Raw genomic sequence first — 21,918 nt, forward strand, 5'->3', positions numbered from 1 at the left:
TTGTTTTATGGCGATTATAAAATAATGATGAATAGCATATAAATGAAGTCTGAAAAACAAGTTTAGAATCAGCTCAGTATATTTCATGTACTTTCATTTAATCACTGCATATTCCATTTCCAAATGCATAAGGATAAAAGCAGGAGTAGAATTTAACACCCTGTAAGTTTTCAAGCTTGTTTCTTTAAGTCTAGTTAGAGTCACAAGCAGGCATTGTCCTAACTAGCACATGATTTTATGTAAAAGAGAACTCAAACAAGAAGAGAAGCAAGCAATCCCAAAACATTACCTAAAGAAAATCTCCATGTGCCACCAGCACCCACATTCCCTCAGTAGGGTGTGTGCCATGCACAAGCATCCATGTTCTTGCTGGGCAAATTCCAGCCAACTTTTCCAGACACTCAACAGAGTGGAAACTGTTCCAAATGATGGGATTTCATGTCTAAAAAACTAATCCTCCATAATCTGAAGCAAGTTACATTTTTTTCAGACCTTAACTTTGACATTTTGTTTGTTAAAACCTTCTATTTAAGTTCATCTTTCCTTTTCCTTTTTTTTTTTTTTTAACAAAAATCTGAGGATGGCTCATGCACATTATGGATCCTTAAGTTTAAAAATACCCATTTCAGCTATCAAGGTCTCAGAGTAGTTTGTAAACATCTGGATGAGAGACTTCACTATGTCTTTTTAGGGAAAAGCTGAAGGCATAGCCTCTCCATTATCCCTGGAGGAATGCAGTCTGACACTGCTAGGCAACTGCTGGCTATTCAGATCTGGCAGGATTTCAAAGGATCTCCCTTTTACAAGTTTTCTTAATTCTTTTTTTAAAAAAAGAAACTACCATTACCACTGGTGCTGTAAGAGGAATACATTTTTCTCATGTGCCAGAAAATGTGTATCATGTTTCTAAGTGTACATAAAAAGTCAGGCTGAATTTAAATTTTGTATCTAGTTTGTTTGTAGGCATTACTTGAAACAAGGTATCACACAGATTGTATTCATTTTAGCCTAATTCTGTGTAAAATAAAGGTGTTTCCATACAGCTCTGACTGTTTCAGCAAATGAATTATGCCATGTCTAGTCTCCTTTCCTAAATACCTGTCTGAAATTTCTGGTTGCCCATTGCTGTGCCACAGGGAATTCTGTACCTCAGATGATATGAGGAAGGGAGAGCACTTCAGGATGTGACAAGCTTAACCTCCTCCTCCTCTCCTTTGGCACCTCCACTCACCATAGTGCAATGCACCAGAAAACCCCTCCTTTCTGATGGAGGAAAGTGCCTCTAGATGTGCCCTGCCGCTCCCTCTCAGCAGAGGGGGAAGTGACCCCAGGAAAAAAGGCAGGTAAAGGACAGAGCAGTGGAAGTGCACTCTGGCTGCAGTGAAAGGAAGATTAAAGACATCTCCAGGAATCCTAATGCCACCTTCACAGCTCTGCTGTGGCACACTGACTCACACCTGACTGTGTGAACTCCAGGCCCTGCTCACCCACTGTGCAGCTTCCTTACGCGAGCAGGGATGTCCGGAGCAGCAGCAGCTTCTGTTCCCTGAGGTACTGCTGGAGGGCACGGAGCTTCTGGCCTTCTTTTTCCATCTTTAAATAAGAACTCTCTCTCCTCTGGAACACTCTCACTTTGGCAGCCTGGAGCTGCTTTTTCTGTTTGTCCTGCTCTTGGGATTCTTGTTCCAGCACTTCCTGCCGTGACTGCATCCTGCTCCTCAGGAACTCCTACATAAAGACATTCAAAATTGTACAGTCAACCTCCATGCCAAATTTCATCCTCACTTTTCATCTCTGTCCAGCTCTGGGGCCCCCAGCATAAGAAGGACATGGACCTGCTGGAGTGAGTCCAGAGGAGGATCATGAAGATGCTGGAGCACCTCTGCTATGGAGCCAGGCTGAGAGAGCTGGGGTTGTTCAACCTGGAGAAGAGAAGGTTCTGGGGAGACATTAGAGCACGTTCCATGCCTAAAGGGGCTACAAGAGCTGGAAAGGGACTTTTTACAAGGATGTGGAGTGATAGGACAAGGGGGAATGGCTTCAAACTGAAAAAGAAGGGGTTTAGATGGGATATTAGGAAGAAATTGTTCCCTGTGAGGGTGCTGAGGCCCTGGCACAGGTTGCCCACAGAAGCTGTGGCTGCCCCATCCCTGGCAGTGTCCAATGCTGGATGGGGCTCTGAGCAACCTGGGCTAGTGGAAGGTGTCCCTGCCCGTGGCAAAGGGGTAGAACTGGATTAATACAATCCAAATCATCCTCCAGTACTATGATTCTCACTAGTGGAAGTCAGAAATGGATATAATCTATGGAAATTCATTCCTTGCATGCAGAAACACTTCTTTTATGGCACAGATAGGGAATTCTACTTTCTACCTTTCATCTTTATACACATGCCAAAAAAATGTTACCCTTTTTTATCTCTAAATGATATACTGGATGTAAAACAGGTGAAATACACAAATATTCCAGATACTGACACTGCCAGAAACACAGCAGAAAAGGAAAATAACTTCTGGAATTGCCCTTACCAGCCTTTCTTTCTCTTGTTCACAGTTCCTTTTGTTGCTTTCTGCCTGCATCTCCTCTCTCTGCAAACGTTGTGTCTTTAAGAACTGAAGCCTCTGCCTTGCCTTCCTCTCCTCCTCCTCCTCTGGAAAGGATTCCTTCCTGCTCCTCTCAGCCCCAGCAGCCTGGAGCAGTGCCATGTGCTGCAAAGCTCTCTCTTTGTGCTCCAGCTGTTTCTCCAGCCCTTGCAATGTTCTCTGATGCAATCGCTGCCTGTTTCCAAAACAAAATTTCTCAAATTTCTCATAAAGAAAGAGCAATAAAAAAGAAAGACAGTGCATAAGACACAAAGCAGATATTTTGGCAATCCATGTTCAGGTTATGAAGGTTAAACAGGCCCAAATGGGCTGGTGCCTGATGGTCAGCACTTTTGGTCAGAGAACAGAATGGAAGGGAATTTGCCCTTGCCCCACTCCCTCACAGCTCAAGCACCAATTTTATTCCCAGTAGGGAACCACTGTGACCCCTCTGCAGAGTGCAGCAAAAAGCACACACCATGGGATGTGCAGGGACTGAAGGAGAGCAGCAGGGAGCAGATGTTACCAACCTTCCACCAGTTACCACAAACAGCAGTCAGTTCCCATCATCACCTCTGGCTGTCCCTGCGCAGCCGGCGTCGGGTGCCATCTGCCTCCTGCTGCTGCTCCCTCTTCAGCTGCCTCTGCTCCTCTTGCCACCTTTTGTGCTCAATCTTGGCTCTGTTGAAGTCCAGCTCTTTCCACCTCTCCTGAGATGCACCACTAAGGACCAATTTCTAAGAGAAAAAAGGCAAACTGAACCCTTAGTCCCAACAGTGTATTTTTCTAATGCAAACTGTAAACACACAAAACCAGAACACCCCTGTTTTAATGTCACCCCTGAGGCTCACAAATACTGTAGTGCTGATTCCCATCCACTAAAACACTGAGGATGATGCTAAAACCTGTAAAAAACATCAGGCTTAATTAAGAAAGAGGTGCCTGAAAATCCAGTCTTAAGAGTTCTCCACAGATGAGTAGGCTGTGCTGTTGTGCTGAGCCAATGCCTAAAGCTCCCCAGCCTTTGGGTCAGCTTCTGGATTGGATGGAAAATCCAGGTTCTGACCACAAAACATACGATATATTCCTTACTAGATTTTATTAGCAAGAGAAATACCTGCCCCCCTCTGGCCAAACCCAGAACATTCCTGGAGTTCTCTGCAGGTGTTCCAACTCTTCACCTCTTGTTGTCTGAGTTTTCCACTCATGCCCAAGCAGTCTTTGTGGTTACTTCAGTAGTAGCTTCATTTCAACACTGCAGTGTTGCTGATTTGTATCTTTTTTGCCATATACAGAAATGAAGGAGCACCTAAAAGGCCTCTTTTCACAGCCATAGTGAAATATTTATTTGTTTTTGTCCTCCTTACAGTGCCCTTTATGAGGAAGTGCAAGTAAACACCACCAAACCTTTACATGTATTCCAGTTTACACTGCTAGAGCTGTCTGGGGCTGGAACAGTTTCCCCAAAATATTTTCCTCTGTCAAATACATCCTCCTTCCTCCTATTCCCAGGTGCAGTTAGCATGCTCCTGCTATATCAGCTGCTCTTCTGCAAACAGAATGTCTCCTTCCAGTGCTCTCCTGAGGACAACCACAAGCTGGAAAACACTACAGGACTTTCAAACAATGTTCCTGCCAGTCTTACATAGCATTTCTCTTAACACATTGATCTGTATGGCTTTCCAGAGGCTGTAAACAGCTTTGTTCTCCAGTGTATTGCTATTCTTAGCAAAAAAATGTACCTTGTGGGTGTTTGTGTTTAATGACACACACAAGGAGAGATCAAAGAAAGAATCAAAGGTGTTTTATAGGTGGGAGGTGAACAAATGATGTTTTCCAGCAGGCAAAGTACCAGCCTAAGGATCAGGAGATTTCTAGTTCCACCCCTGCCCTAACATGCAGTCTTTGCTGTGGGCCTCAGATGACTGCCTAAACTTTCTCTGTTTTGTTTTCAGTATCTGTAAAAGAGGATTTTTGTTTTTTTTGCTATCTAGTAGAGCTGGCTGAGAAGTTTATTTAGAAGAGCTTAGATCTAACATACAAAAACATTCTGCTCAAAGTGCTGAGCAAAAATACCACACATGCCCTGCCCTGCACAATGTGGGTTCCCAAGTGGAGCCCTTAAATTTCTATTTATGCATAACCATTATTTTACACAGGCATCATTTCTGTTGCAGCAAAAACCTTTGTGAAAGATCAAAGGAGAGAACATTCTGACATGACATAAACAAATCTCCTCTTCCTAAGAACTAAACCTGGTTTGGAGTAAATACTCACTGTGGGGCTTTTGTCTTTTAGAAGATGTGGGAGATGTGTGGATCTCCCAGCCAGCAGGCTGGTGCTGCTGTGTGGTCTCTGCACACGAAGGGCTGATCTGATGGTCAGGCTGTCTTTCTCCAGGGACTGATTCACTTGGGCAAAGAAGCTCTGGTGCCTGAAAGGAACCAAAGCACTGCTTCCCAGGGGAGGGCTCCTCTGGGAATGCTGGACTGCAGCTTCTGCCACTCTGGACTCAAAAAGGCCTTTCAAATAAATTAGGGCAAGGACATATGAGAATATAGGAAGCTTATAAAAAGAAAGCAAATTAAAAGAACAAAAGGTCTGCTCATATGAAATACATTTGACCAAGGATTTTACAACATTTTCCTCTGAGGAAGTGGGACAGTTTTTAGTCTCCACAAAAGAGGTTCCAGCTTTTCAGGAACAAGCTGCTTGCCAATGCATTTAGGCAAGAGTTTTGCCTTGGAAACTGAGTTTTGCCTGACCCTTCTTACAGCTACTCAGGTTAAAGGATTGTTTACCTGATATCTCACAGTAAAAATGATGAATCCTTTGACAGGGCAAAGCCTGAGCTCTACATCCTGCTGAGAGACAGCAGACATCAGCATGGGCACAACCCTGCTAACACAGCTTTTGGGTAACTGAGAACATGAGCAGAGTTTGTTCACACCTTTCTGCTCAGGACAGGGCAGACCCGAGGGGCAGCTGTGGCATGGAATGATGCTGGAACACCAACTGGGAGGAAATGTGCACTCCTGTTTGGCATTTCATTCTCCCTCTTCCAGTAGCGTCACAAAGCAATAATAGAAAAAGCTTTAGGTTTTCAGAATCCTCTCTTAGATTCCTGCAATTGTCACAAAGCTGAGAACAGCCCCAAATTGATCAAAATCATGATCTAGCCCCTTCTGGCTGCTCAGGGAACAAAACTTTACTCAGTGGCATTATAAAGCAGTAATTTTCAGCACAGATAAGAGGATTGTTTTGCAGAACAGTCCTGGAGACATCCTGTTGCTATACACAGTCACAGTTAATGTTACATATTAATTTTTAAAGTAAGGAAACTTTTATTTATACTGAGCTCTACGATATAGGTTAAAAAACCCCAAAAGCTGCTACTGCAGTAGCTGAGCTATAAAAGCCAAAAAATCTCAACTTCCATCTGAAAATTCTTTCACCTTGAGAGAAGATGAATAACTACTCAAGCCATTAATACCTATTTATAAAAGATGGCATTATGGTATTTTCCTGTGAAACACCAAGAATTAATGGTGACAGATATCATACATGATGCATCCTGATAATATGTGCTAAGTTTTATGTTTGGGTAAAAGAGTTACAGTTCCAATACCATGCTCATGTTCAAAATTAGCTTCAGTTTCAGCATCCTGCTGTCTGTTCTCTGCTTCTTCCTTGTGATCTGTTTCCATTAACCAGCTGTCTGTGTTGACAGCAGCATCGACCACAGCATGAGCCATCTCCTTCTGAGGGCCCTAGAAGTAACAAGAAATGCAATCATAATCCAGACCTGATAAGGAAAATAATAGATTTATTTAATGAATTTAGAGCATAAGATTTTAAGTTGTAACTGAAATTTAAGAGAGAATGAAAAAAAACCAACCCAAATTCTGGGGGAATTCTTTACTAAAGCAACAACTCATAGGTAATTTGTGATCACTTCCTGAGTTTCCCTACATCTCCAAATGACCTAAAGTACTTTTGCCTGAAAGGGTCTGAACTGGTACAAAAGAGATCAGGCCAGAGGAGCTCTGGCTGAAAGACAGCCTTGCTTCTGGCACGAAGAATTTGGATTCTAACCCTTGCAGAGCTATGGGGATAAGTGTGGCACTAGCTGATACACATGAACCTCCTCCTTACTGATCCTCACCCTCTCACAAGCACCAAATCAGCTGCTGAGCACTACACAAGTCTCTTGTGATCCTTGACTGGGAGAGGGGACACCTCTAACAGGGTGGAGAAGCATGTTAAAAGAATCAGGCAAGAGACTGCCTCGGTAGGAACAATCCCTACTGTATTCCTTCTCCAATGTCAAATCTTCTGACACTTTTTCCTTTTCTTGCCTTTACCTCCTTCACACAGAAACAGAATGTAGACAGACTGGGCTATGCAACACTTCTCATGTTCTGCATCTATGGAAGAGATTCTAGAAGCCTGCTCCAGCCAGGGACAATGACAGATTATAGCTCTTACCCCAGTCAAAGGAAGACAGTGCAAAGTCTCTCCATTCTTTAGCAGGCAGGCAATAGGACCAGGTCTTAAACCTCTAGTAATGGCTTGGTGCCAAGGGTAGTAAACTTGGAGTAACAAAGCAGATTTTTATACAAATAGACAGAAGAGCCAGGGTGAAGCACTTTTTACCTTCTCGGTTTCTGTAGCCTCATGACCCTTTGGAAAGTTTTCTGTCTCCAATCGCTTCTCTTCCTTTTTCTCTTCCTCTCTGGAAACACTTTCTGAAGATGCAATCCTCAATTCAGACAGCTCCTGTTCGATTTTCTGGCTGAGCTTTTCTTCAGACAAGCTTGGCCCTGGGGTGAAGGCATTTTCCCTCTGCACTTTGCACTCTGCAGGCCGTGTGGGTTCCCAGGCTCCAAGGCAGCACTGGGGAAGTGAGGTCCACCCACACCTGCACTTTGCACAGGGATGAGTGGAATACAGAGCCCCTGGGCAGCAATCCAGCTCCAGGTGACTCTGCCTGTAGTGCCCTGAGGCTCTATAACCTGGTGCCACAAGGTATGGGTAATCCAAGCTTGAATCTACCACCATCTGCCGGGCTGCCAAAGGCATCTGCAGCTCCAGGATGATGCGTTCGCTTAGGGGTAGGGGAATCCGCAGAGCTTGGACAGAAGACACTTCCTTAGTCTGCCCATTCCAGAAATTCACAAGTACTCCCCTTTCATTGTGTGCAGTGCATACTGGAAAGAAAAAAAAAGGGGAAGTAATGTATTAGCAGTGTGTCAATCCGTGTGATTTATCTCCTAGAGAGATGTGTTAATTGTGACCCTGAAAAAGCGGCTTAGTGCCAACAATAAAAACACCATGAAGAGAACCCAAGCAGCAGGAGGCGAATCCAGTGCTGCTAAGAAAACCAAAACACCCAAAGCAGGTACCTAGAGGTGCCTCTGTGTTCTCCACAATCCTTAGCACAGTGCCAGGGCCAAAACGTTTGGCTGGAGCCTCCCATGGTGCCAAGACTCTGTCCCCTGGAGCAAGAGGGTGTCGCCGGGCGTCCTCGTAGTGCAGAATGTCATAGAGAGGGGTTTCCTGCCAGCCACACTGGACCTTGCCCTTCAGAGCACAGCTTTGGTCAAACTCAATTAAAAAGCCTTCCCTGGTGCCCTGCAAGAGTAAAACATGTGGTTTGCAAGGCAATTTGCAAGGTGCAATTAACAGCCAAGCTTAAGTGCTAAAAGGGAAGTGGCAGAAATCCCAGGAAGTGGAACGTGATCTGGGAATGCAGCTTTCCTCTTCTACCAGGGTTTCACTGTACTGAGTCCATACCTTTAACAGTAAATAAAAAGCTGGGGCTTAAAGGGCTGACAGATTTTCTCTCCTTTTCACTTTGGACTTAGATTTTAGTAACAACCCAGTTAGAAAGCTAAGGCAGAATTCTACCAGGAAAATCTCCCACCAGTAAAAGAGCAGCCAAAAGAAATCGTGTATGATGCAGTTCATTACAATCAGAAGGATAACAAACAATCCTTCAGCAATCAGAAGGGTAACAAAGCAGTAAAAGTCACAACTGTCATACATTTAAACACTTTAATTGAAGTCTTCAGCAGTGAGTGAGGGCAAGATCTATTGCCAGAATCTCAGCCTTCTCTGCAGATCTTTGAGTGCACTTAGACAAATAATGCTGTCAGCTCCTGATGTCACTCATGCCTGTAGCTGCCCCAATCTGTTCCAGCCCAGACTGAAGCTTACAGACATCCTCACCTATACTTGCACCTGCAAAATCCCAAATGAACTGGATTCTAAAAGAAAACCTGCGGGGGGGATTTTCCATCTGGCATCCAAAATCACCTTGCAATTCCCAGAAACACAGATGGAAAAAAAAACGAGGAAAGTTCTCAGTTTGGTAAAGAGGAGGTGGACTCTGGAGACAAACATTTTGGATTACTAGCTGATGTTTAGCTAACCAACTCTGCTGCTAGGCTGGGCAAAAGTAGACAACAGGGATAAGGGACCTGTTTTGTCTGTCTCTGAATAAAAAACTCATTATAACTACAAAAATGGATTGATCTCCAGGCTGCTCTTACTTTCAGGGCTCCTCACAGCAAACAGCCAGAAGCACCAGGTAGCAGATGAAAACAGGGTGTGGGAGGTCACAGTGGCTATGAAGGACACTGTGACAGTGGAGGGCCACCCCACAGCCAGGGCTTGGGACTGGTGAGATATGGGAAGAGCAGAGAAAAGAAACCATACATGCCCTTGCAGCCAAATTCGCAATAAACAGTCACCTTCAGCTCCTGGACAATGCGGCCCAGGTAGTAAAAGCCATCAGTTTCTCTCCTTGCCAACACACGAGCGCCCCTCAGGACACGGGAAGCCTCTGGTGATGAACCAGTGAAATTCCTTTTGGTTGAGGGTATCAAGGGCTTGCAAAAGGGACCTGGACTCCATGCACAAACAGGACAGCTGTGGAAAACAAAAATACAAGAAATAATGAAAACCTTGGCAACAGATACTTCGCAACTTAATGCAGTGCAGACAAACTAAATCAACATGGAACAAAACCTCCACCCTGCAATAACTGTCTTTGTTTCCCAGCTTTTTCTTTTCCAGTGCCCCACCACAGATTATGAGCTTACTGTGTTACTGGACATCTTGGCAGCAGAGAGCTACAGGAATCTTTATTAGCTGTGTGGCAGCACTGGACATGTGAGATGGATGGGGAGCTCACCTGGAAAGGGGAAGGAAGAGACGGAAGCAGAAAATGAGCATGATTTTTGACCACTTAAATCCTTCAACAGGAATATTATCTACAAAGTTGAAATTTACTTTCAGTTTATTACTTCTCTTCATAATTCTTCCACCATATCTTGTGGTACTGAGCTGCTACAAGTGTGGATTAATCTTACACTGTTATCATACCTTGTCAGGAGGAGGAGGGGTGTGCTGGATTCCTTGAAAGGACTCCCCTGATAGTCTGGCTACTCTCTCCATTATTTTTTGCTCGCTTCCTTCGTGACCACCTCAGTGTCCCAGAAGGCACACCATATACACTACTGGATGCGACTGCTTCTTCACAAGCTGGTAGAATTCCTCCGCCCCTTGCTCCGGCATACATTGGTGAACAGATCCACCCACTGGCAGGATGGGTTTTCCATCACCCTCAAAGGCTGCAGCTCCAGGAACAGTGCCGAGCGAGCAATGAGCAGGGACACCGCTGTAACACCTGCGGGGGAGAGAAAAAGGAAAAGAACAGAACTCTCTCAGATGCTCAGGTGGCAATTCTCCACTGGCTATTTCTACGCCGAGACATCCCCTCTGCGCTCCCGCTTCGGCAGCCGGCCCAGAGAGCGGGAGAGGCTCTGCAACAGCTGCTTCCTTCTGAAACCCCGGCACTGAGGGCGAGCCCGCATCCCGGCCCTGAGGGAGAATCCCGGCCCTGAGGGCGCGCCCGCACCCCGGTCCTGAGGGAGAATCCCGCAGCCCAGCCCCGCCACAGCGGGAAGCGCGGCCGGGACGCCGCCCGTGCCCCGTTGCTCCGCAACCACACTGCTTGGGCTGGGCTGCCCAGCCTCGGACAGGGGAACGCGCTGCTGCTTTCGCCCCTTCCTTACACACCAGCAGCTGGAGCTGTCTTCTCCCCCAGCCCCCCCAGAAAGGCTGGGGATGCTGCCCCGCTCTGCGCCCCCCGTGGGCGACGCCAACTTTTGGGAGAACTCAGGGAGAACCCGCCCTTGGTGCCGCCCCGTCGCTCCCAAGGGCTGAGGGGAGTGGGGGGCAAAGCGAGGGGCAGTGTGTGCTGTGTCTGTGCCCCAGCATCCCCAGGTGCCCCGGGTCCCCCCCCTTTCGGAGACACCCCCGCGCCCCGGGATTGCGGTTCCCCGGTCCCCTCCCTTTCCCGGCTCCGCCCCGGAAGGCGGCGCTGGCTCCAATCGGCGGGGCGCTTGCTGGGCGGTGCGGGTGACATTGGGCTCGGCCATGGTGGTGGCGGCGCTGGGCCGGGCGGCGGGGCGGCTGCTGCGGGCCGGGGCCGCCGTGCCCGGGCGGCGTTGGTGAGCGGGGCGGGGCGGGGCGGGCAGCGGGACGGGCTGGGGCCGGGGGGCCCGGAGTGAGGCCGGGCCGTGCTGTGTTGCAGCGCGAGCGGCGGGGTGCACATCCCGCCGCGGTACCGGCAGTTCCCGGAGCTGACGCGGGCGCAGGTGATTCGAGGCGAGGTGCTCAGCGGCTTCATGTGGTTCTGGATCCTCTGGCAGTTCTGGCACAACTCGGACATGGTGCTGGTGAGGCCGGCGCGGCGGCCGGGGTTGGGGGGCGCGGGGCGGTCCCGGCCGGGCTCTGACGAGCCTCTCTCGCAGGGACACTTCCCGTATCCCGACGCTTCGGCCTGGACGGACGAGGAGCTCGGCATTCCTCCGGACGATGAGGAATAGCAGCACACCGGTACGGCTCCCGAGCCCCTCCTCCCACGGCCCTGAGCGCCGCCCCGGTGCCCGGCTGGTCCCGCTGCAGGGCCTCGGTGCCGGCCCAGGGCGAACCTGCCCGCCCCCTGCGCTACAGCAGGCAGGGCCCGCAGTGCTCACTGCCCCCACGCACGCGGAACACTGCCCGGGAACAGCGAGCCTGCCTTTAGCCATATAAACCTGCACTGTAACATAAGGTAGAAGGTGTAGCTTACCTGGTACCAGTTCTAAATTATTTTCTTCATGCTGTTCTGTAGACCCAGCATTATCGAATTTTGAAGACAGGCTCTGGTTCTAGAGAGATCTGTCCAGATTTGCAGCTTCTCTTTGTTTCCAGTTCTTTAATGACCGAATCTTGCTAAAGCTGTTGTGCCACACATCACAGCTTAATACCAAAATCTTCAATTACTGCTTAAGACAGCATGGAGGAGGGTCTTCTGCTCTGCAGGATGAGTGAAAAGGCTCTCAGGTTTTTCTTCTGTTACTTTCAGGTTCCTGGAACTAATTGAGGCCCCTGGAACCAAATCTTTGGCTCCTGGGTCCTTATGTTAATAAAACTGTAAACAAAGGCTAAGCTGAAGTGTATTTTCTCTATTTTAAGTAGAATTTTTGGAAAATGACCATGACAACTTTCAGTGTGGTACTTGAGTACACATGCACTTCTGTAATGCCTGCTTGATGAGAGAATGTGTTTGCCCCAAGAAATGCGTGCATGGCAGTAACAGTCTTACCAAAAAAGGCTCTGCCAAATAACCAATGAGGAGGTTGAGGGGAAATTGCCATAGAAGCAGGAGAACTTACCCAGAAGAGAACCCAGACCAGTTGTTCCTAGGATGAAGGAGAATGCCCCTTGGGTATATCAAAGTTCAGAATAGTAAAGGTAAAAATGTCTTAGGGCTGAGCACAGCAGTCAGTGAGGCAGTAATCCAGTTTAAGGAAGATCAACAGAGGGGGATTGCACTGCAGGAAGCCCTTGGTTTTATCTTTTTCCTTCTCCTTCCCTTCCAGTTATACCCCTCCCTAAAGTAACTTTTTCACTCCTTGAACACCTGAGTTCCATCCCTCCAACTTCACGGAGAGGAATCATGAATGACACAATAAACAATCTCCTTCAGACTTTTCCATGCAGTCAATCTTTATTATAGCAGTATTCTCATATTCACATCAAGTACATAGAACTTTTTGCCTTTCATATAATACAGAGTTCTTTAAATAACTTTACACTGAAATAGTTTTATTCAATCTGAATTCAGCTATCAAATTTTAATATGTTTTAAGTCTCCATGCTCTCTAACCAAACTGGACAATATTTCCCATTGTACAAATTTACATGAGAAAAACTCCAAAGTACAAATGAAGGGACAACAAAAGTAAAGGGAGAAGGAACAAACAAGAAAAATAAGTTGTATTGGCAATTACAGGGGAAACTTGAGAAGGAACAAAGGGGAGTTGCCATGACCTACATAACAGGAAACCAAAAATAAACATTTTGTTATGAATTTAAAAATAAATACAAGTTTCAAAACAATTACTCCATTGTAGATTTTAAAAAGCAGCTATGGAAATCTACTAACACAATGGGTTTTTTTTTTTTTTTTTTTTTTTTTTTTTAAGTAACCAGACTGGACCTTCTACTTTGCAGTCATAAGCCCCTTGCAAACCTCTGGTGGTCAAAAAAATAAAAACAGCTGAAAGGAATGTGTTAGCACAGAGTATAAAGTGGTGGGACATACATTTCATTGCACTAAGGAACAAACAAACAAAAGAAATCAAATCTGTATATAAATTTCCCTTTCCTCTCCTTACTACGTACTTTGCCTCTCATAAACAAGCCTCTGTATTATGAGGTAATGCCATTGTCTTGACTATATATAAAAATAATAAAGTTTAAAGGATATAGATCTGGGTATCTATAAACTTTAAACAAGCCAGTCCTCTCTTACTCCCCCAGAGGGTCCAACCAGTGAGTGCTACCCCTTCTGTCACTGCTCAATGCATGGTGCTCTCCTGGGAAGCTCAGGAGACCTGTGCCCCTTTCCTAATCTAGGAAAAGCAGCCTGTGCTCAAGTAAGAAAGAGAGACAGTGCAAGTAACGCACAACAGGTTACACACACCTACACCTGCTCCTGCAAAACAAGGCAGAGTCACAGAAGGCAACAGTGGCCAGCCTGCATGTGTGTTGGGGCAGGGAAAAAGGGATCCCATTAGGCAGCTGATGGCTGATTCCTTTTGTAATTGCTCAAGAATAATGTCACTGCCCAGCCTAGGGAGACCCCTCACCACACCCTGGTGAGGTGGGGAGGAGGGTTACACCTCACATGGAGGGCCAGGAGGAGCTCTGCACTTAGTCAGGATGACCACAGAGCAGAGGGGCTGGCTTGTGCATCCCAGGCAGTGGCACACTGGATGCCAAGATTTCAAGAGTGGAAAAGAAGTAGGGGGCAGGACTTTCCCCAATCCCAACAATGAGATCAGCACAGCAATGTTAATTTGGGTTGCCAACACATGCAAGTTGGCCACTGTCAGGTTTCTGTCAGTTGAGAAGTGTGGAGAGGGGGAGGAAGGGGAGGCAGGTAGGACACAAGGCTCATGAAAGAACGATGTGCTTTTTTTTTTGGTTGATTTTTTTTGTGTTTTTTGTTTTTTTTTCCCCTAAAGGTTCACAGCTTTGAATAAAAAAGCACATTTATTGCACTTACACTTTATTTTAGACAGAGTTAATTTAAACTATGCCCTCACAATCCCCTACCATCCCCAAATAACCCAACACCCAAGTTTGGTCCATTTTCCCCCCTAGATCCAACATCCATGCCCAAATGATAGGCTGCATTTCTTCTCCTAATGTTCCACTGAACTCCCAAAGACACAGATGGATTTTCTCTTCAACAAGGGTGAACACACAAATGCAACACAGAACGACATTTATCAAAGCAAAACCTGACCATTTTCCAAACCCAAATAAACAACAACAGAAAAAAAAAACCATAGTTTTGTGGTTTACTTGCTTAAAAGTAAATATCACACCAGGCTTGTTCTAAAGTACAGCTGCTGCAAACATGACAAACCAGACAAATTGACCAGACAGGCTACTGGTGGCTCTTGAAGAGGCTGGGTGAGCTAAACACACTGCTGCTGGAAGCTATGAAGCAAATGCTAGGTAGTTTAGAAGTTCCTAAACAAAACAAAGACAAAACAAAACAAAACCCCAGAAACACAACAAAAGAGACAAAATAACCATGCCATGTACTTCTAGTGCAGAATTTAGGGTAGGTAGAAGGATTCCAGATAGTTCCTGGAACATAAGTAAAACATTTTCACACTTTGTTTTCTAAAAGGAAAAACCCAAATTAAAATTGGTCTGATATTTCATATGAATTGTGCCTTTAGACATAACTTCCTAAGTTACAATTATGCCAAAAGTCCTGCCCCAAGGAAGAAAAGGAAAAGATCTGAAAAAGCACTAATATCCAAACCCATTATTTTGTCCTTGATGGACAAGTAGGTTAAATATAACACTGATATGTAGGCGCTGCCAGAAGTCTACGTAACCAGTCTGAAATTTGAGCAAATCAAATTCACACCTACTGGTTGTCCCTCAGCTGACGAGACACCTACCATCTCCCACAGTTAATGTGCAATAATGGGGTGTGATCACTGAACAGCAACTGCAAGAGGCCCAGGGAAGAAGTGAGGGAACTGCTGACATTCCAGAAACAAAACTTACTGCATCTTCTAGGACCAGGAACTGATTGTATGGTCTGATATAGGTAATCCTTGATTACATGAGTGCTAGCCATCAGTTTCTCCTCATCTAGCTCTCATTCTTCATCTACCATCTCATTCTAAGATACCACAAGAGAGTAACTTGGGGTTACTTCAGAGCTTGCTTTAACAGGATCCCTGTGTCCTTGGAAGGGGAGGAGGTCTTACTTGTTTTAAGTCAAATAAACCTCATTACCTGTTGATAGAGCAGATTTCAAGCAGCAGTTTACTCTAACTGAATTCACTATCCTTTAACTCTTAGCTTTCAAATGCTAATAGAAGTCTGGGGAATGCTCTCTGCCCTCCTTGCTCCTTTACAGGAGTTGACCAACTCCTATCTACCTACCTACAGGGATAGCTATATACAAAACTACTGCAGCAGATGTAAACCAAAGACACTGCTCTAGTTACAAAGCACCTGGATTACATTCTGTTGTACTTTTTAAGGTTGCAAAGGCACATGATCATTTGGCAAACTAGAAAAACTTTTAGGGGATCCCTATGTAAACCATTGAATAGAGGGTCTTGGTAGCTCTCTCCTGAAACAAAAGAGAGCAGTTAGTTTTCATCTGAATTCACACTTGTTGTAGAGTGTGTATTCTGCAGCTTTTAAAGCTTCCTCCTTCCACAGGTTCATAGTTACTGCTGTCATGGTGCTGACTCAGTAGCTTCTGTGTTAGCATCCTTGAAACTTAAATGCAAACTTGTTCATTTTAACAACCTGGCTCTGCTCTTCTGATGGTTTATTAGGCAAGAATCACAGGTTATTAGGTAAGCATCATAGAATATGCTGAGTTGGAAGGGACCCACAAGGGTCATCGAAGTCCAACTCCTGGCCCTGCACAGGACACCCCAAGAATAAAACCTTACCCTAGAGCATTGTTCAAATGCTTCTTGAGCTCTGTCAGGCTTGGTGCTGTGACCACTGCTCTAGGGCACTTGTTTCAGTATCTGACCACCTCCTGGATGAAGAACCTTTTCCTGATATCCAACCTAAACATTCCCTGATGCAGCTTCAGGCCATTCCCTCGGATCCTGTCACCACGGAGCAGAGATCAGTGTCTGCCCCTCCTCTTCCCCTCACAAGAAAGGTGTAACTGCAATGAGGTCTCCCCTCAGTCTCCTCCAGGCTGAGCACACCAAGGGACCTCAGCTGCTCCTCATACAGCTTCCCCTCCACACCCTTCACCATCCTCATGGCCCTCCTCTGGACACTCTCTAATAGTTTATTAATAATAGTCTAATAGTAATAGTCTTTCTTACACTGTGGCACCCAAAACTGTCCCCAGCACTCGAGGTGAGGTCACCCCAGTGCAGAGCAGGACCATCCCCTCCCTCAGATGTCCCTCCTGGCTGCCAGAGCACTGCTGGCTCATGTTCAACTTGCCATGGACCAGGATCCCCAGGCCTGTTTGTGCTCTCCAGCCTCTCATCCCTCAGTCTATACACACATCCAGGGTTACCCACCCCAGGTGCAGAATCCAGCACTTGCCCTGGCTAAACTTCACCTGCTGGGTATGAAGTTGGTATGAAGCAATGAAGAAAGGTATTTCAAATGCATGCCAAAACAAACACCAAGTGTAAATGCACAGTAACAAGGCTGCAGTAAACAAGGTTGGTTTCATAAACTTCTACATAAAATGCATCACAGAAAACCAGAACACTCAGCACTTTCACAGTGATGCCCTAAGAGCCCACTCATGCAGCTGCTTTTTAACTTGACTTCACCTAGAAGGTTTCCCTGTCCCACTGTGCTCCTGGTGGTATATTTTATCAACAGAGGACACCTTGTCCAGTACACCAGTACTATGAAGAGTTTGTGCTACACAAACTGCACTCACAGGCAAGAAGGGAATGAAAACTAGAGGCTGCAAAAGTGTGAAATGTCTCCGTGCTTCTTCCCTAAATTTAGCCCCTCCAGATATCAAAGCTTCAATTTGTACTTGCTTGTGAGGTGTCTGGGGATCTGGCTTTCCTCAGCCTTCTGTAAAATGCTGGATGCATTTACACCACCCAGGCAAACACAGAAGAAAAACTATTTATGTCTAAACTTAGAGTACTTTTTCCCACAGTTTGGACATTAATGGAAAGGCATGGTATTTATCAACAATCAGAATTTCACTCATTTTACGTCACAAAGGCCAAATTCTGCCTCTAATGAGCACACACTAATCCAAATGATGCTAAGAAAAAAATGACTGGGCTAATTGTATCTGGGGCTACATAGGACTTAACTAACAGAGAAATTACTTTCAAAGTAACCTGGCCTCTACATTCCTGCCATTTGGTTTGAGCACCACCACAACGTTGCAGTTCTGGCAAATATGCCAGGGGAAACAATCACATACAGAGCAGGAAGATGTAAGAGGAAACAGGCCTCTGTTACCTGTATGGAAAAGGAATGGCAGAGGGGAAGGTCTGTGCCTGGCTGATAAAGACAGGAAGAGCTGGGCCTGGATACTGGTACTTTTGCAAATGATTATGAAGTACAAGATACTAGAGCTAAAAGAAGCAGTATGACTCCCTAGGTGTTTGTCCCAACATGTGCACACCAAGTATGTACTCACATTTCCATACTGTGGCAAAGAAGCTTAAGGAATTTGGGGTAACATGGCATGAATGTATTGGTCATTCAGTTTACTTCCTTCATCCCACTGCTACAGAGAGGACTCACTTCTCACCTATTCTTGTTTCCCCATTCAATAAACATCTACAGGGCATCTTTAAGACTGGTTCTGATGGCATGCAAAACATCCAGAAAAACTCCTGAAGGAAAGAATAAAACCAAAAATAATCCCAATTATTTACAAACCACATTTCTTCCAAAGTTGTGCATGAGCATTACCTGGGAACTCTTACAGACAAACACACATTACTACAGCTATCTGGAGGGAAACAAACAAACAAGAAAACCAGTAGAAATGCATCCTGAAAGGACTTCTCTAAACAGCAGCCAAACAACTTGCACATTCCTCAGGGGAAAAAAATAAAACAAGACCAGAAACAAAAAAGAAAAACAAAACTACAAACAAACAAACCCCAATAAAAAACCCCCAGAGATCACGTTACTTATAAAGTGCTTTGCATGGACAAGGATAGCAATTTTCCTTGTGCTTTTCCTATGGGCTCAAGAAGCATATTGTAGACTAATGGGTAATGAATCTTCACCAAATTCATTTTAAGCAAAGATAGAATGAAGTTCCTAACAGAGAGTCTTCGGCCAGCATGACTTTGTGGAAGGAAATGAGAGCTTTTAACAAGCTCTGTGAAACAAATGAGTGTTGAACCACCTGTGCACACTTGCTCCGTTAACAGCTTCTTTGGAGAACCTTTACCTCAGTATCCCTGACATGTACAAATGGAGCCACAGCCCCTAAAGGGGCTAGAGCCAAGCATGGGGTGAAAGGAGAAGCACCAGCTCTCCTTCCCCTCTGGGAGCCTGTATCTGGTAAATGCTCTCACCTGCCTGCTGCCACCACAGCCCCAGGCTCCCTCCACCTCTCAGGTGGCCTTAGATGATCACCAGGGAGCACTCTGACTGCACCATCTGCACATCACTGCTCTGCATCAGCTTCTCCACACTGCAAAGTGGCTATTGCTACCTCTAAAATTCCTGCCAACCTCACTAAGGAAAAAACATTACAGCATCTGAAGACCCACAGCAGACAAGAAAAAAATTTGTGCTTTTTTTTTTTCTTCGTGTTTAAAATGCGTCCTGTACACAAAATCAATTCTGTTCATGTACCAACATGAATCACTTCATTCTTGTAGTGACTATTAAGTCATTCCCTATTGCTATCTTGCTAATGTTTGTGGAATTAATATGAATACACAGTATTTCAGTTTTAATTCCCACTTCAGATCAGTCTGGTCCCTATAGTCCCAGTAAATATTTACTGACAAACGTAACAGACTACCAGCAACACTGCAAAATTCCAGGGTATTAAAAGCACCTTCTCTTTCCCATGTGCTTTTCTCCCTTAATCTGGGAGCAACCCTCTGCAGACAGGAACAGTCCCACCTTCCCTAGAGAGGGAAGGACAGCACCCTCACTTGGTACATCCACATTTAGCATGGACACCACATTCACACACATTTAACTCCTTCATTTATTTGTCATGATTTTGTTAAGCACTCCCCACCTTCTCCCAAGCAAGAACCTCCCTGCTAAAGGGGGCTCAGTTCTCCTGCCTCACCTGGAGTGGTACAGGGCTGATACAAATCAAATTCTGGAAACTTCTGTCTGAGCTTGAGTTTCTTTCCAATGTGGTCTGCCTTGCCTCTGTACAAATAATTTACAGGTAATACCACATACCAGAGAACTCTGCAAGCAGATCACATCACAAGATATTCCTACTAGAGGTAAATGATGTGCAGAACTTGATGAGTTGTTTTCCCTGACTGGGTAACTTGTTAAAAAGCTACAAAAAGCTACAAGTTTGAAAACCAGGACTGGAGGACAGGAAAACAAAGCACTCTAATGGAAACACCGCCACCTTCGTCCTAGTTTGCAAAGTGTACAGAAGGGAGAAGACAAACAGAAGGGAAGAGATGACAGGGAGGAAAGCAATGAAAGGAGGAGTAGTCAGCGTGGATCCAGCAAGTACCGTTTTGTTTTGATCTAACAACTTGCCATTAGGACAAGATGCTCCACATTTACACACACACTTATCAGAGGACGTTTAGTTAACAGGATAAAAATCCTTTAAAAAAAGGTCTTGAAAGTACCAAAACATAATTTTTGGAATGTCTAATTCTAGGGGGGGATTGTATTTGTATTCAATTCAACCTGAGAACTTTTTTCCTCATTTATGAAAGCATTACATATTGGTAAGGTACCTGGCATTAACCTGCACCCTCGTTTAAAATAAAACTTTTAAAGTAGGTACATACACCATTCACAGTCTGTATCAGGATTTCTACAGACTTCAGATGCTGCAGTAGCATCTTTGATAAATATATTGTATCATATGATACAAAAAAAATAAAAGAGAGGACAATCTCGCTACATTTTTTTTAAACTTCAGTTTGTTGCTGGACCAACAAAAGAAGGATCAACCTAACCCTTCAAGAAGATGTTGTATATGCACACACCAAGAAAATACTGGAAAAGGAAAAAGGTTAAGGATGGTGGTTGTTGTTTGTTCTTTTTAAGAAGTGGTAAAGTAAATCTGAAAAAAAGGTGTGGCAGCATCCCCTTTTCTTTCAGACAAACCTCTCTCTGCTTTCAGAATAACATCTCCAGCTCCCACTGCCCCACACTTTTAATGTTCAAGGAATAAATCCCAATAACACAGACAGCTTGAGGTGTCTGACACTGCAATACAGTGAAAAGGGGATACTGCGTTGCCCACAAGTACACCAGGAAAAAAAAAAAGATCAGAATGGAAAATGATTCATTGAAATGAGCACTCATCAGACGTTCAGCCTCTGATGGTTACGCTGTTAGAGGGAGGAAGCCGTGGCAGACATCCAAAGCAAATCTCCTTAATTGCAGCAGCAGCAGCTCCATCCCCTCACGCCCAGCACCACAGTCACACCACGAGTGCCCTCTCCTCTCTCCTGGGAATGATGCCAACGGCACAGGCAGCCACTGCAGGTCTCCAAATGCACGTGGTGGTTTGTGTTGAAGGAGAAACACTGGCAGCAGAGGATTCTGGTTCCCAAAAAGGTACTTTTTCCCATTGTGTTGGACTGGTGGTTCCATTCTACTCCACTTTTTAAGCTTATGGATATCTTTTCTAGATTACTTTAGGTTGTGTGGAGCAGAATGGAGTTTTGATGTTAAGAAACTGTAGGAACACAAGACTTAAATAACAGAGTGGGTGCTGCCATGGTGCTGTGGCTACTTGAACGCTGCAAATTCTCCTGTAGAGGGAGGACAAGAGCTTGGTTTAAAAAGGTGATTTCAGTTACTAGACTAGTTGAACATCAGGCTGAATATAAAAGATGTTAAAAAATGCAAACTGTTAAAATTAAAGCACAAGAGAATACACAGTGAGAGAACATTGAATACAGACCCAGCATATTTAACCAACAAAGGATTTCTTGAAAGCAAGCCGTACCCATTCTTCCCAAGAGGGTGAAAGTTCAAGCAAAGTCTAATTCATCATGCATTTGAAAATTACATGTGTCAGCTTAATTTTACTTCAAATTGCTTATTGCACATATGTCCTCCTGAGAAGCACCAGTTTCAATACATGCATCCAACTGCAAAACAGTTCTGTTTTGTTTTAAAACTACTTGAATAACAAAGAACTATATGAGACATCCATTACCCCTAAAGATTATATACAGTAAAGTGCCTGAATAGAAAACCAGTGTTAGAGAGTACTAAGATTTGATTTAGAGATCAACATAGCAACCCACTAATAGAAATGTAAGAATGGAGAGACTGTCTACTCAATTCCAGACCAGAAATTAGGCCTCACTAACAGAAGAATAACAAATAAAGTAACTCCACGCTTCCTTCAGAATTATGGAATAAAGAATAAAGAATTATATGCCGTGCTTTCACATGTAATGATGTCCTGAAATCCTACATAATTTATTTAGTGTCACCGTGCTGTGAGACAGACTCAGTCTCACTTCTGAGGGGATGCAACTATGGCACAGAGTAAAATTGTTGCCTCAAGTCTTTCAGGAGT

The 21,918-nt window shown here is 44.9% G+C and overlaps 3 protein-coding genes across 5 annotated transcripts in view; 1 reads left to right on the top strand and 2 right to left on the bottom strand.

Moving 5' to 3' along the window:
- Window positions 1-58: 58 nt before the first annotated feature.
- On the bottom strand, window positions 59-10,910 carry LOC116995056 (trichohyalin-like). The gene is made up of 10 exons (XM_033057370.1): window positions 9,972-10,910; window positions 9,689-9,780; window positions 9,338-9,515; window positions 7,988-8,216; window positions 7,239-7,792; window positions 6,211-6,352; window positions 4,860-5,104; window positions 3,156-3,319; window positions 2,529-2,778; window positions 59-1,728 (listed from the first exon to the last, which is right to left on the bottom strand). The coding sequence occupies exons 1-10, from the start codon at window positions 10,041-10,043 to the stop codon at window positions 1,504-1,506; spliced, it is 2,151 nt and encodes a 716-aa protein (XP_032913261.1). The 5' UTR covers window positions 10,044-10,910; the 3' UTR covers window positions 59-1,503.
- An 83-nt stretch (window positions 10,911-10,993) lies between these two features.
- NDUFB2 (NADH:ubiquinone oxidoreductase subunit B2) lies at window positions 10,994-12,630 on the top strand. Of its 2 annotated transcripts, none has more exons than XM_033057374.2 (4): window positions 10,994-11,101; window positions 11,185-11,329; window positions 11,405-11,489; window positions 12,518-12,630. In XM_033057374.2, exons 1-3 carry the CDS (start codon window positions 11,028-11,030, stop codon window positions 11,477-11,479), a joined length of 294 nt encoding a protein of 97 aa, XP_032913265.1. In that variant the 5' UTR covers window positions 10,994-11,027; the 3' UTR covers window positions 11,480-11,489; window positions 12,518-12,630. The 2 variants fall into 2 exon arrangements, with proteins under 2 accessions (XP_032913265.1, XP_032913264.1); XM_033057373.1 differs by lacking the exon at window positions 12,518-12,630 and adding an exon at window positions 12,001-12,083.
- A 5,764-nt stretch (window positions 12,631-18,394) lies between these two features.
- The window catches only part of BRAF (B-Raf proto-oncogene, serine/threonine kinase), an 80,666-nt gene continuing 77,142 nt past the window's right edge, over window positions 18,395-21,918 (bottom strand). For both annotated transcript variants that reach the window (XM_033057870.1, XM_033057869.1), the window contains one exon: window positions 18,395-21,139. In XM_033057870.1, the coding sequence (XP_032913761.1) occupies window positions 21,117-21,139 (23 nt within the window). In that variant the 3' untranslated portion in view covers window positions 18,395-21,116. The remainder of the gene's footprint in view (window positions 21,140-21,918) is intronic.

This window comes from Catharus ustulatus, chromosome 4, assembly GCF_009819885.2.
Source record: "Catharus ustulatus isolate bCatUst1 chromosome 4, bCatUst1.pri.v2, whole genome shotgun sequence".
Classification (NCBI taxonomy): Eukaryota; Metazoa; Chordata; class Aves; order Passeriformes; family Turdidae; genus Catharus; species Catharus ustulatus.